General features: G+C 54.7%; 1 protein-coding gene across 2 annotated transcripts in view; it reads left to right on the top strand.

Moving 5' to 3' along the window:
- The window catches only part of SCN4A (sodium voltage-gated channel alpha subunit 4), a 51856-nt gene that overhangs the window by 14270 nt on the left and 24060 nt on the right, over nucleotides 1-13526 (top strand). The window contains exons 2-11 of one of the 2 annotated variants that reach the window (XM_024234933.3): nucleotides 2766-3426; nucleotides 3526-3644; nucleotides 3771-3860; nucleotides 4146-4274; nucleotides 4742-4833; nucleotides 7618-7950; nucleotides 9433-9496; nucleotides 9735-9876; nucleotides 11297-11506; nucleotides 12149-12302. In XM_024234933.3, coding sequence (XP_024090701.3) covers nucleotides 3154-3426; nucleotides 3526-3644; nucleotides 3771-3860; nucleotides 4146-4274; nucleotides 4742-4833; nucleotides 7618-7950; nucleotides 9433-9496; nucleotides 9735-9876; nucleotides 11297-11506; nucleotides 12149-12302 — 1606 coding nt within the window. In that variant the 5' untranslated portion in view covers nucleotides 2766-3153. Of the gene's footprint in view, nucleotides 1-2765; nucleotides 3427-3525; nucleotides 3645-3686; nucleotides 3861-4145; nucleotides 4275-4741; nucleotides 4834-7617; nucleotides 7951-9432; nucleotides 9497-9734; nucleotides 9877-11296; nucleotides 11507-12148; nucleotides 12303-13526 lie in introns of those variants that run through there. The other variant, XM_063718250.1, reaches the window with a different exon arrangement.

The raw sequence follows: 13526 nt of genomic DNA, 5'->3' as shown, positions 1-13526 counted from the left end.
GGCAGGGGCAAGGGGAGAGTTTGAAGTGGTGATTTCAGAGGAGATATGGTTTCTGGTTATTATTTAGATTTAGGGTATGCTTAAAGGAGAAAAGAGCTAAGGTGGAGTGTCCCTGTAATTCACTCACTTATTCATTTGATAAACTTTTATTGAGCTGGTGACACAAAAAAGGGGCGAGTTCCACCCAGCCAGGGTACCCAGGGAGGGCTTCCTGGAGGAGGTGGTTCTTGTGTGGGTTGAGTCTAGAAAGATGAATGGAAGCTCTCCAGGGAGACAAAGAAGATGGGTGCTCTGGGAGGATAGCAAACCACAAGCAAAGACATGGGGGTTAGGGCAGGCGGGTGGAAAACAGCTTGGCCCATTTGTGAAAATGGAGGTAGCATGGCCAGAGGATGCGGGAAGGGTAGGCAATGAGGTAGGGATCTGATCATGGAGGGCCTTGGGAGCCGTGGGTAGGGCTTAGGAGGTACTCCTAAGCAGTGGGAAGCCATTGAAGATTTAAGTAGTGGATGAAATTTGTGATTTTACAAGTATTTATGGCAGTCTGGGGGAGAGCCTGGTGGGAGGTATTTTTTTGGTTGGTTTTTGAGACAGGGTCTCACTCTGTCACCCAGGCTGGAGGACAGTGGCACCATCGTGGCTCACTGCAGCCTCGAACTCCTAAGCTTAAGGGATCCTCCTGCCTCCGTAGCTGGGACTACAGGAGCATGTCACCACTCGGGGAGGTTATTTGAACAGAACAGGTGAGGGGTGGAGGGTGGAGAGGGCAGTGACACTGGAGAGGGAGCATCAGTAGGGTGTGGAACCGGCCAGATCTACCACCAAGATGCTTCGGGCAGCCACCAACCAAACTCAGCTTCAACAAGTGGAACCAGTGAGGACATTCTTCCCCTCACATTACAAAACAGCCAGACCTCAGGGGTAATGGAGGGGTAGGAGAAGAGGAAATTAGGAGGAAGTGAACATTTTGAAGGGAGAGGTGTGCGCTGTGCAAAGAAAACAGGCTGCAGAACAGGCCCCAGAGAAGAAGCATCTTCCAGGGGCAGGGAAGGGGCAGGACCCAGAGCAGAGCTGGGGAGAGTGGCCGGACGCGCAGGTGATGTCCTGCTCTCAAGAAGAAAGGCGGTGTGCGGTGTGGGAAGCTCAGGAGGGCCAGCGGGGAAGAAAACACTGGATCTGTCCCCTGGGGAGCTCTGGTGACTCAGGTGAGAGTCATTTCCTCGAGTGCTGGGGTTGGGAGCCAGACTATGTGTCTGTGGGCTTTTGTGGCCCTACTTGGGCTCCTGTAATGAAGAGAGTGAGCAGTATCAGGACAGGAGGATCATCGCAGCAGGGACTGCAGACTGGGTGGGTGCACAGCAGCCCTGGGGTCTCTTCAAGGCCATCTGGCTGGTTGGCGCCTTCTGTGTAGTGACAAGCAGCATGTGGGGGTGTACGTGAAGTGGGTGATGGGGAGGAAGGTGGCAAGGTATATGACAGAGCTGTGAGATGCAACTGGGAAGGTCTGCAAGAGGGGTGGCTCCAGACCGGGTGTGCGTGCACGTGCCTGTGTGTGCAAGTGTGTGTGCTCGTGCACGCCCACGCTCACGATAGGGGCCAATGAGCAGCTGAGGGCAGGGTTGGCAAGAATAAGCAGAGTCATCCCCGTGGAAACACGACTCCCTGGATGCTGTAGGGAGCAGCTGGGGAGCCAGGCACGAGGGCGTGGCCAGCTCTGCCCAATGGCTCTGGCCTCTCCCTGGCCACCCTCCCCACCTGTTGAGCAAGCCTGAGAAGTGCCCGTGCTGACCAGGGCGGGGGCTTCTGCAGGGGTCAAGGCCCACTGGGAGAGGGCCACCCTCAGGTGTGGCTTTGGGGGTCTCTAGTGGTCTGTCCAGGTCTCTGTGGTTCAGGGGTGGCTCCAGGTCTGTCCACGTGGGTCTCGCAGTGGCTGCGTGCGGCTGGGCTGCAGGGGTCTCTCTGCAACTGCCTGCTGATGTGCTCATTCCCCCAGGGCCATTTGCAATAAGTGATCCCCCTTCCCTTCCACAGGGAATAGGCTCTGGAGGGCTGGGCAGAAGGGGAAAGGGGCCAGGTGGGGCCCAGACCACACAATGCTCACAGGCATCAAAGGCTCCTGGTGGGTGCCCCTTCCCCCAATCCAGCTTGTGCTGGGACCACCAGCCAAAAGCAGTCCCCAGGAGCTCTAGCCCTGCCCCCACCATTGGAGTTGTCCATCTCCTTGTCCCTGTGACCTTCCCTATACGTCTTCTCTTCCACGTTAGCACCTGCAGCTCTCCAGATGCAATGTTCCTCTCCCAGTTCACCTTGCCTGCCCAGTGGGCTAGGGCCCCCAGGGCTGTGGGAGGGAACTGCTGGGAGACCCCTGCCGGGCCCAGAGCCCTTCCTTCTTCCCTCTCCCAGCCCAACACCAAGTACGCCAAAGGTCAGGACAGAGGAATCCACACCCACCCCCATCTTCCTTTTCCCTTCCCTCCAGGCCAGGGATGGCAAACACAGGCAGAGGCACCACGGTCTTCCTCCTTGCGCCCCTGGCAGACATCACTAATCAATCACAGCAACCTTTTTGCACAGAGCCTGGCTGCCACCTTCATGGTCTCCACCTACATCTCCAGGTGGCCAATATCAGGATCCACGTCGGCTCTCAGGGTGAAGTCCCTGTGCCAGTCCCACTTTGGTCTAACCCCCCAACCAGGCCCCTCATCCTGGCCTATCCAGAGGTCGCCTGAGCACAGCCAGCTGTGGTTCTCTCTCTGTTCCATTAGGCTGAAGCCACACAGTTCCCGGAGCTTGGACCCAGGAGGCAGTCGAAGGCACTGGGGTGTTGGCCCCAAGTCCCAAGGCCACAAAGAATCTGGTTGGTTTGCTGTTGTTCCTGGGGGCGGCCCCTGCCACTGCTGGGGAAAGTGTGGTGTGAGGCCAGGGGTGATGCTCTGTGCCCAGCACCTGTGCAGCAGCAGCACCTTGCAGGCACATCTCCCAGTCCCGATAGAGCCTGCACGCCCACCTCCCCGGCTCGGCCACTGGGCAAGCAGGAGGCGAGGAGTGGACGGCCCGCCCAGGGAGGGGCGGCCGCCCAGCACCCCGGGGCTGCGCACTGCAGGTCCCCAGGCCACCCACCACCCTTCTGGTCTCTGAGCCCAGGATGCGAGGATGGCCAGACCATCTCTGTGCACCCTGGTGCCTCTGGGCCCTGAGTGCTTGCGCCCCTTCACCCGGGAGTCACTGGCAGCCATAGAACAGCGGGTGGTGGAGGAGGAGGCCCGGCTGCAGCGGAACAAGCAGATGGAGATCGAGGAGCCCGAACGGAAGCCACGAAGTGACTTGGAGGCTGGCAAGAACCTACCCATGATCTACGGAGACCCCCCGCCGGAGGTCATCGGCATCCCCCTGGAGGACCTGGATCCCTACTACAGCAATAAGAAGGTCTGGGCCTGGGAAGGCTCCCTCTGTCTGTCTGCCATCCATCCATCGGTCTGCCTGTCTGTCTGTCCCCGGGTCTCACAGCCTCTCTCCCCACCTTAGACCTTCATCGTACTCAACAAGGGCAAGGCCATCTTCCGCTTCTCTGCCACACCTGCTCTCTACCTGCTGAGCCCCTTCAGTGTGGTCAGGCGCGGGGCCATCAAGGTGCTCATCCACGCATATCCTGCCCAAGACGGGAGAGGTGGGAGGGGTTAGGGATGGGCGAGATGGGGTGCTCTGGCCCAGGAGACCCTCTGTCACCTCCCGTCCTAGCTGCTTCCTCACTTTCCTTGACCCTGCCCCACGCTGTTCAGCATGTTCATCATGATCACCATCTTGACCAACTGCGTATTCATGACCATGAGTGACCCGCCTCCCTGGTCCAAGAATGTGGAGTAAGTCTCCCCGCTCCCTGAGCTCCCCAGCACTGGGACACAGCCCGTCTCAGGTGTCTGCACCTCTGTGTGGCGCTGCTCTTGTCTTTCAGGGAGACACACTGTCATTGTGACCCTCATCCACACCTTGAGCCCCTGGGGTGGCCACGCTGTCACTCGCTAGTGTCCTTAGCCGCCTGAGTGGCATATTTCATTTCTGTGTCCCTCCGTTCTAGGGGTCTGTCGTTGCCACACTCACGCCTGCCCAGGTGACATGCCTGCCCCGGCCGGCCCTCTCCCCCCCAGGTACACCTTCACAGGGATCTACACCTTTGAGTCCCTCATCAAGATACTGGCCCGAGGCTTCTGTGTCGACAACTTCACATTCCTCCGGGACCCCTGGAACTGGCTGGACTTCAGTGTCATCATGATGGCGTGAGCAGGGGCCCCAGGACATCCTGAGGCTGCAGTGGGTGAGGGGAGGGGGCCAGGCCTTAAAGAGGGCAGCTGCCTGGGCTGAGGGCTGCAGGGGACATCGGTCAGTTGTGCAGATAGGGAGCTGCACAATTCTAGAAGCTGCCATTCTCAGGGTCTGGCTCAGCACTCTCCTGATGGACTCCTGATAATCACATGAGGCAGCCCTGACCCACAGACCCATGGGTCCTCACCTGCTGGGCGAGCCGGGCTATCTTTGTCATCCCCACTCCCCCAGAGCTCCTGCACTGTCCTTCCCAACCCTTGGGCTCCCAGAGGAGCTTTGGGGGTGTCTGCCTGCCCCCCAGACCCTGTGGTACCCCCAATTTCTTGGGAATCCTCATCCCAGGCCTGGAGAAGCCCTGATTTCTGTCCTACTACCCACCCCAGGCTCTGACAGCCCCTACCCCCCTCCACCCCCTACCCAGGTACTTGACAGAGTTTGTGGACTTGGGCAACATCTCAGCCCTGAGGACCTTCCGGGTGCTGCGGGCCCTCAAAACCATCACGGTCATCCCAGGTACTGGGGAGGTGCAGGGACCCTCTGCCTGAGCTGAGAGACCCCCGTACCATGCGCAGGCCTGGAACCTGACTCAGTGTCACAACACTCCCAGGCTGGTGTTTTTGTAGAACTCACAGCAAAGCCTGGACACAGAGGGGCCCACGTGACCAGAAGGCAGATGGGGTCCTACGTGGAAGGATGGGCATTTGAGAGGCAGCATGGCAAGTTGGTTAAGAGCACAGACTCAGCTGGGCATGGTAGCTCACGCCTATAGTCCCAGCACCTTGGGAGGCCAAGGCGAGTGGATCAACTAAGGTCAGGAGTTTGAGACCAACCTGGCCAACAAGGCAAAACCCTGTCTCTACTAAAAATACAAAAATTAGCCTGGCATGGTGGTGTGCACCTGTAGTCCCATCTACTCAGGAGGTTGAGGCAGGAGAATCACTTGAACCTGGGAAACAGGTGGCAGTCAGCCGAGATCATGCCACTGCACTCCAGCCTGGGCAACACAGTGAGATTCCATCTCAAAAAAATAAATAAATAAATTAGCTGGGCCTGGTTATGCTCTCCTATAGTCCCAGCTACTTGGGAGGCTGAGGCAGGAGGATAGTTTGAGCCCAGGAGATCAAGGCTGCTATGAGCTGTAATTTTGCCACTGCACTCCAGCCTGGGAAAAAGAACAAGACTGTCTCAAAAAAAAAAAAGCACAGATTCTGGAGCCTGGCTGCTTGGGTTCAATTCTCACCTCTACCACTTCCTAACTTTAACTTTGGGCAAGTGCCTCGCCCTGTCCATGTCTCAGTTTCCTTATCTGTAGCATATGGAGACTCATAGTACCACTCCTTGGATTGTTGTAAGGATTAAATGCCTTAATATCTGTAAGGCCCTCACAGCCCCTGGCTCATGGTTTGTGATATATATGTGTGTGCTCAATAAAATAAGCAGACCGAGCAGAGCAGAGAGAGACACAAAAAGGCTCCATGAGGTAAAGTCCAAGCCCTGAGAGCTCAATTAGGAACACACCAGGCACCTGCTGAGCAATAAGCTCAGAGCAATTCCAAAGTAATGAATCAAGAAGCATGAAATCAATAGAATCTGATCATTCAGACCTGCAAAAGAGCATGTGGAGAAACTGGAGATTCTCTCCCAGTAAAGGAGAGAAAGAAAAAGGATAGAGATCAGGCTCTGGGAAGAGGGGAAATTGTTAAATCCTAATATGAGAAAGTACCTGAGGCCAGGTGTGGTGGCCCACGCCTGTAATCCCAGCACTTTGAGAGGCCGAGACGGGTGAATCACTTGGGGTCAGGACTTTGAGACCAGCCTGGCCAACGTGGTGAAACCCCGTCTCTATTCAAAATACAAAAATTAGCTGGGCGTGGTGGCACGTGCCTGTAATCCCAGCTACCTGGGAGGCTGAGGCAGGAGAATCACTTGAATCGAGGAGGCAGAGGTTGCAGTGAGCCAAGATCACACCACCGCACTCTAGCCTGGGTGATGGAGCAAGACTCTATCTCAAAAGAAAAGAAAAGAAAGAAAGAAAGTACCTGAGCTCTCTTCTAGTCTAAAGCCCTGTGACTGCAGCCGAGGAAGGTGTGAGACCCAGGAGAGGAAGCACTTCCCAAATTCCACACTGTACATTGGCCACTGAGCCAAGACGGCGTTGCCTTTCCTCTGTGCCAGCTGCCAGCATCCTTGGGGCGCAGGAGGGCTTTTATAAGGAGGCTGCCGAGCATTTGTTTTCCATATCAGGATAAGAAAAGGAAATGAAGTCATATTAACGCAAGAGGTACTATGATTAGGCCCGAGGAAGAAGTTATGGCTCTTCCATAGGTGATGGGAATCTGCCCCTGGGATTCTTTCAGCATCGTTTATGCCTTTGTCTGTCTAAAGAATATAATGATGTTTCAAGGTCAGTCTAGAGCTTCTGCCGTTCCTCGGGTGCTACTAGGCATTTTAAGGAAAAGGGTTCTGTGGTCAAATATGTTAAGGATACGTGGGATTAAAGTTTTTGTTTAATAGGCCAGGTGAGGTGGCTCATGCCTGTAATCCCAGCATTTTGGGAGGCCAAGGCAGGCTGATTACTTGAGGCCAGGAGTTCAAGACCAACCTGTCCAACAAGCGAAACCTCATCCCTACTAAAAGTACCAAAAAAATGAGCTGGGTGTGGTGGCACGCACCTGTAATCCCAGCTACTTGGGAGGCTGAGGCAGGAGAATCACTTGAACCCAGGAGGCAGAGGTTGCAGTGAGCCGAGATCACGCCACTGCATTCCAGCCTGGGTGACAGAATAAGACTCTGTCTCTAAATAAATAAATACAAATAAAGTTTTTGTTTATTTCTGCAGGACTTTTCAGAGCCTTTGATAGGATCAACTACATAATGACTCTCCAAGAGCAGAATCTAGAACGCAGCTTTTCCCAAACATTATCAACGCCCCCTTTTTAAGGGCACAGCATGGGAGATTAGCGTTCTATTGAACACACTTTGACAGCGCTAACCTAGTGACATGTATTAAGCTCTGCTGTATGCCTTTGTTTGCTCTATAGGTCAGGCAACAGCCCATCAGGTCTTTATAGTTCATTCTCTTAGTGGCTGAACGTCTGTGGCCATTTGAAGGCTCCAGATTGAGGACGTGATCAGAGAAGGGTGGGGTTAATTTCAGAAGGCTTCGGGGAAGTAGTGGTGCTCAGTAAGTCAAGCCTTGAAGATGGAGTAGGAAAAAGCTTGGTGATGGGGGCCGGGGGAGCTCTGTTATCGCCCTGCCCTGCCCCCTGCCAATATCCTTGCCCTCTCTGTGGTCAGGGCTGAAGACGATCGTGGGGGCCCTGATCCAGTCGGTGAAAAAGCTGTCGGATGTGATGATCCTCACTGTCTTCTGCCTGAGCGTCTTTGCGCTGGTGGGATTGCAGCTCTTCATGGGAAACCTGAGGCAGAAGTGTGTGCGCTGGCCCCCGCCGTTCAATGACACCAACACCACGTGGTACAGCAATGACACGTGGTATGGCAATGACACATGGTACGGCAATGAGATGTGGTACGGCAATGACTCATGGTATGCCAACAACGCGTGGAACAGCCATGCAAGCTGGGCCACCAACGATACCTTTGATTGGGATGCCTACATCAGTGATGAAGGTAAGAATGGACGGTGACGGGCAAGGGGAATCCTGTCCCAGTCCCTAGGGTAGCCTCTGCCTCCACTTTTTCTTTTCTTTTTTTTTTTTTTTTTTTGAGATGGAGTCTCACTCTGTCACCCAGGCTGGAGTGCAAAGGTGCCATCTCGGCTCACTGCAACCTCCGCCTCCCGGCTTCAAGCAATTCTCCTGCCTCAGCCTCCTGAGTAGCTAGGATTACAGGCATGTGCCACCAGGCCCAATTAATTTTTGTATTTTTAGTAAAGATAGGGTTACATCATGTTGGCCAGGCTGGTCTCGAACTCCCGACCTCATGTGATCCTCCCACCTCGGCCTCCTAAAGTGCTGGGATTACAGGCGTGAGCCACCGCTCCCCGCCCTGTCTCCCCTTCTTATGAGACAAATAATATGGCGAGGACCTGAGCTTAAAGCCAGCACTTGGCAGCCTGTGTCCCTCTGACTAGTCACTTGATCTCCCCAGCCCTCCGAATCCTCACCTATAAAATCAAGATAACAATACCTTCCTCAAAGGGTCACTGCAACAACAAATGGCAAACTGTTTTAAAAATCCTAAAGTGCCGGGCGCGGTGGCTCACGCCTGTAATTCCAGCACTTTGGGAGGGTGAGGCAGGCAGATCACCTGAGGTCAGGAGTTCCAGACCAGCCTGACCAATGTGGTGAAACCCCGTCTCTACCAAAAATACAAAAATTAGCCTGGCGTGGTGACGCATGCCTGTAATCCCAGCTACTCGGGAGGCTGAGGCAGGAGAATCACTTGAACCTGGCAGATGGAGGTTGCAGTGAACCGAGATCATGCCATTGCACTCCAGCCTGGGCAACAAGAGTGAAACTCAGTCTAAAAAAAAAAAATCCTAAAGCTCTCACTATGCAAAGCAAGAGTCTATAGTTCCTACTCCCTAACCTGTGCACCTCCTGTCCTCCTTCATCACACCACGTGTTCACATACTCACACCCTAGCAGGGTCACCATCACCCACCCACACACCCACATCCTATTCACATATGCATCTTCACAGGCACACATGCCGGAAACACACACATTCTCACACAGCCACTGTTAGTCTACATAGCACCTTCTTGCAAATTAGGAAAAGGTAACCCTTCTCACCCTGGCACCTGGATTCCAGCCCCCACTCACCCTTCACTCAGGGGCCCTACACAGGTACACAATAGCCCCATGCACACACGTACACATTTCGTCTCTGTGCCGCTGCTGCGTCGTGACTTTTTGCCCACACTGGGCACTGGGCTGACAGGGCTCAAGCTGAGCTCCCTGCCGAGTCCCTACCCAGAGACCTTGGAACTTGGAGCTGTCCTTAAAGGACGGGGAAGAGGCAGCCAGGGAACATCCATTTGGTTTATGTGGTACACGCAGACCTGTCCACAGGTGTGCAATGGGCGCAGGTGCTCACACTGTGTCCATGTGGGTGACTTGCCTCCTTTGTGGCCTCTGACTCCCAAAGGGAACTTCTACTTCCTGGAGGGCTCCAACGATGCCCTGCTCTGTGGGAACAGCAGTGATGCTGGGTGAGTGATGCTAAGGGATGCAGAAAAGGCGCCCCAGGGGTCTTGGAAGGTGGGAGCTGATTAGAGATGAGGACCTAGGGTGGATGGGAGTGCAGGGAAACCCGTGGGCATGGATAGAATACTTTTCTGTTTGGGGGACACAGGCAGAACTGACGGATCTTTTTCCCTTGGGGTCCCTATCTGTCCCCAGCTGGAGTGCTCCTCCCACCCTAAACCCAGCCCCCTGTCCTATTCCTAGGCACTGCCCCGAGGGTTATGAGTGCATCAAGACTGGGCGGAACCCCAATTATGGCTACACCAGCTACGACACCTTCAGCTGGGCCTTCCTGGCTCTCTTCCGCCTCATGACACAGGACTATTGGGAGAACCTCTTCCAGCTGGTACAGCTGCCCCAGCCTGCCACCCAACCCTACAGCCACTCCCCTCCATCCCTGCAGCCTCTGCAGGGCCTGATGGGGCCTACCACAGGATGGCCAACCCCCTAGCTGGGCCATCTCCTCATGGACTTCCACAGTGCCCTTATAGGAGCTTGTGCTCTCTGAAACTGGACACCTGCTCCAAGCCAAGCCACAGCTTTAATTCTTTCCACACCTTTGCTTTCAGAGCCAAGGTCTGGACCTAGCACAGGCACAAGCCCAGGACCCCCTAGGCCTCATCATAGCCAGTAGGGCAGCTTAGAAATCCAATGCTGCCTGCTGGGCGCGGTGGCTCACGCCTGAAATCCCAGCACTTTGGGAGGCAGAGGTGGGCGGATCACGAGGTCAGGAGTTCGAGACCAACCTGGCCAACATAGCGAAACCCCATCTCTACTAAAAATACAAAAATTAGCCGGGTATGGTGGCACACGCCTATATTCCCAGCTACTCAGGAGGCTGAGGAGGGAGAATTGCTTGAACCCGGGAGGCGGAGGTGGCAGTGAGCCGAGACCACGCCATTGCACTCCAGCCTGGGTGACAGAGTGAGACTCCGTCTGAAAAAAAAGAAAGAAAGAAATTCAATGCTGGCCATACTTTATTTGCCTTCTACTGTTTGCAGGGAAGGCAGGCTGAGCCTGGAGTGACTGCCTTCTGATGCCTGGTGATGCTTCTAACATTGACGGTGTTGATAACAATAACAAAAATAATAGCAGCTACTGGCCGGGTGCAGTGGCTCATGCCTATAATCCTAGCACTATGGGAGGCCGAGGCAGGCAGATCACTTGAGGTCAGAAGTTTGAGACCAGCCTGGCCAGCATGGCGAAACCTGTCTCTAAAAAAAATACAAAGATTAGCCAGGTTTGGTGGCAAACAGCTGTAATCCCAGCTACTCAGGAGACTGAGGAAGGAGAATCACTTCAACCTGGGAGATGGAGATTGCAGTGAGCCGAGATCGCACCGCTGCACTCCAGCCTGGGCAACAGAGCGAGACTACGTCTAAAAACAAATAAATAAATTGATTAAATTATAATAATAGCTACTATTCGTTGAGTTCTTACTAGGTGCCAGGCACTGTGGCAAAGCTAGAATTCAAGCTGACCCCAAACCCATGTTCACCAATTTTCTGTCCTGGCTCTCTGATATCAGGATGTCTGGCTTCGGTCCTCCTCTGAGCCAGGAGACCAGAAACATTTGAGTCCCAAGCAGATATTTTGAAGTTCCCCAGAGCATGGCTCAGCATGCCAATGACGGCCATCAGTTCCCCAGGCTCTGTGAGGGAGGGGCTCTGCTTACCCATCCGGGCAATGGATGTATGGAAAGGGGCACTGGGTCAAAGGAGGTGGATGTCATGGGACCCCTCCACTCCCTCTCCCTCCACTCCCAGACCCTTCGAGCAGCTGGCAAGACCTACATGATCTTCTTCGTGGTCATCATCTTCCTGGGCTCTTTCTACCTCATCAATCTGATCCTGGCCGTGGTGGCCATGGCATATGCCGAACAGAACGAGGCCACCCTGGCCGAGGATAAGGAGAAAGAGGAGGAGTTTCAGCAGATGCTTGAGAAGTTCAAAAAGCACCAGGAGGAGCTGGAGAAGGTCTGGACTCAGGGAAAGGAGATAGAGGACCCAGGGTTCTACCTGCCCTCAGCCAGGGCTGCCACTGGCTTCTCCCTGGGGGGCCGAGGGTGAGGGAGGGCATGGGGGTAGGGGTTTTGAGGCAGAAGGAGCAGAAGGCCCTGGCCTGGGAGCTTTGCTGGTGGCAGAGGGGTAGAGGGATCCAAGCAGTAGAAAAGGCATTTCTCTTCTCTGTGCCTCAGTGTCCCTGTCTATAACAAGGAATCTGGAGTAGCAAAACCTGAAGTATTCTTCCAGCTCAAATATTTCTGGTTTTGTGATGCTTTCTGGGTAGTGGAAGGGTCCATACTGAGGGACGGGCAGTTCCTGATGAGGCCCCAGGGAGCAGCTGACCAGTTTCTCATTCTGTCAACAATTGGAGGGTTAGTCAGGGCATCAGAGTCAAGGGTCTTCAGGGCAGAGGGTCTTTAGTCACTTTGGCCCCTACCCTGTCACCCCCACCACCATGGAGGTTGGTCCCTCCCCCACCTGCACTAAGTTTGACACAGACCAGGAAGAGGGGCTGCCACCCTGAAGGACTCTGGAAGAAGCTCTGAGGGTCAATTAGTCCATCCCTCTGGCTCAGAGCTGGACTTCCTGCCAGTCACTCTTGCTGGTCTACAGGCCAAGGCCGCCCAAGCTCTGGAAGGTGGGGAGGCAGATGGGGACCCAGCCCATGGCAAAGACTGCAATGGCAGCCTGGACACATCGCAAGGGAAGAAGGGAGCTCCGAGGCAGAGCGGCAGCGGAGACAGCGGCATCTCCGACGCCATGGAAGGTGAGTGCTTTGTGCTCCCGTGCCCACTTAGGTAGGGGTGGAGCCTGGCTGGATTGGATTCAGGAGGATAGAGATGCCATGGAAGGTGAGTGCCCTGTGCCCCCTCTACCCATTCAGGCCCCTGAGGTCAGGGTGGGGCCTGGCTGGACCAGCTTCAGGACAGTAACTTAATATTGGCATAGAAGAAATGGCTATATTTATACTGTATTTATCCCAGCCATTTCTGGCTGTCATAAATATAGTCCTGTCTTAACCTGGCCCAGTTCTAGCTGCAAGGCCAGGCTGCTATGGGAACTGGGGGCTTCCGGGAGGGCCTTGGGGGCTGCCCAATGGGAAGCACAGGCTAATAATACTAACCAGAAGGCCCAATGTTCCGGAAACTGGACATCCTGCTCCTCAAGTGTTCTCTGGGTAAAAGTTAAAGGCCAAAAGTCAAATTCTGCCCAAGCAGAGTGACAGACTCCCCAATGCCTGTACCACATGCTGAATCTCAGAAGAATAAGGATGTCGTGATGAGAGAGGGTGAATAGACACGACGCGACAGATGGATGGACAGACGGATGGATGGATGGATGGACGGACGGACGGACGGATGGACGGACGGACGGATGGATGGATGGATGGATGGGTGGGTGGATGGATGGACAGATGGATGGACGGATGGATGGATGGATGAGTTGGAGGGAAGTGGGGAGGCAGGAGGGAAGGAGGAAGCACAGGAAAAAGGGACAATAGAGTAAACGAATTCTGACACACAGAGATCTGGTTCCCTCCCCAAGTCGGCTTGCCTTGTGCCAGGGAGTTGGGGGCCCTGCAGGACTTTGCAGATCTCTAGAGGTCACCATGTCACCTGACCTTGTATGACAGGTATCCAGGTGCCCATATGCCCTGCCAGAGGGTGCCCGGGGAATGCTGGGGGAGGAGGCCTCTCCACCCTGCCGTTCCTGGGACCACTGTGAGAAGTTTTGGGCCTCAGACACTGTTTGGGCATCTGCAGAAGCACAGGGTAGGGGTGGAGGTGCAGACTGGGGAGGCTTTGAGTGAGACTCAGTGTGCTAATTACTGGGTGTGGGAGGGAGGTTCAGCCACCCTCCCCGGCATGAATCCAGGGTCTCCATGGGGCTGCCACCCACTCCAGTCCCTTTTCTTCATCTTTGAAATGGGAGGCACTGATTCTATTTACCTGGAAGCACTGATTGTATTTACCCGCTGTGATGAGTAAGT

The sequence above is a fragment of the Pongo abelii genome, chromosome 19, assembly GCF_028885655.2.
Source record: "Pongo abelii isolate AG06213 chromosome 19, NHGRI_mPonAbe1-v2.0_pri, whole genome shotgun sequence".
NCBI classification, from domain to species: domain Eukaryota; kingdom Metazoa; phylum Chordata; class Mammalia; order Primates; family Hominidae; genus Pongo; species Pongo abelii.
Note: the sequence above shows the minus strand (reverse complement) of the source record. Positions and strands in the feature narration are given on the sequence as shown.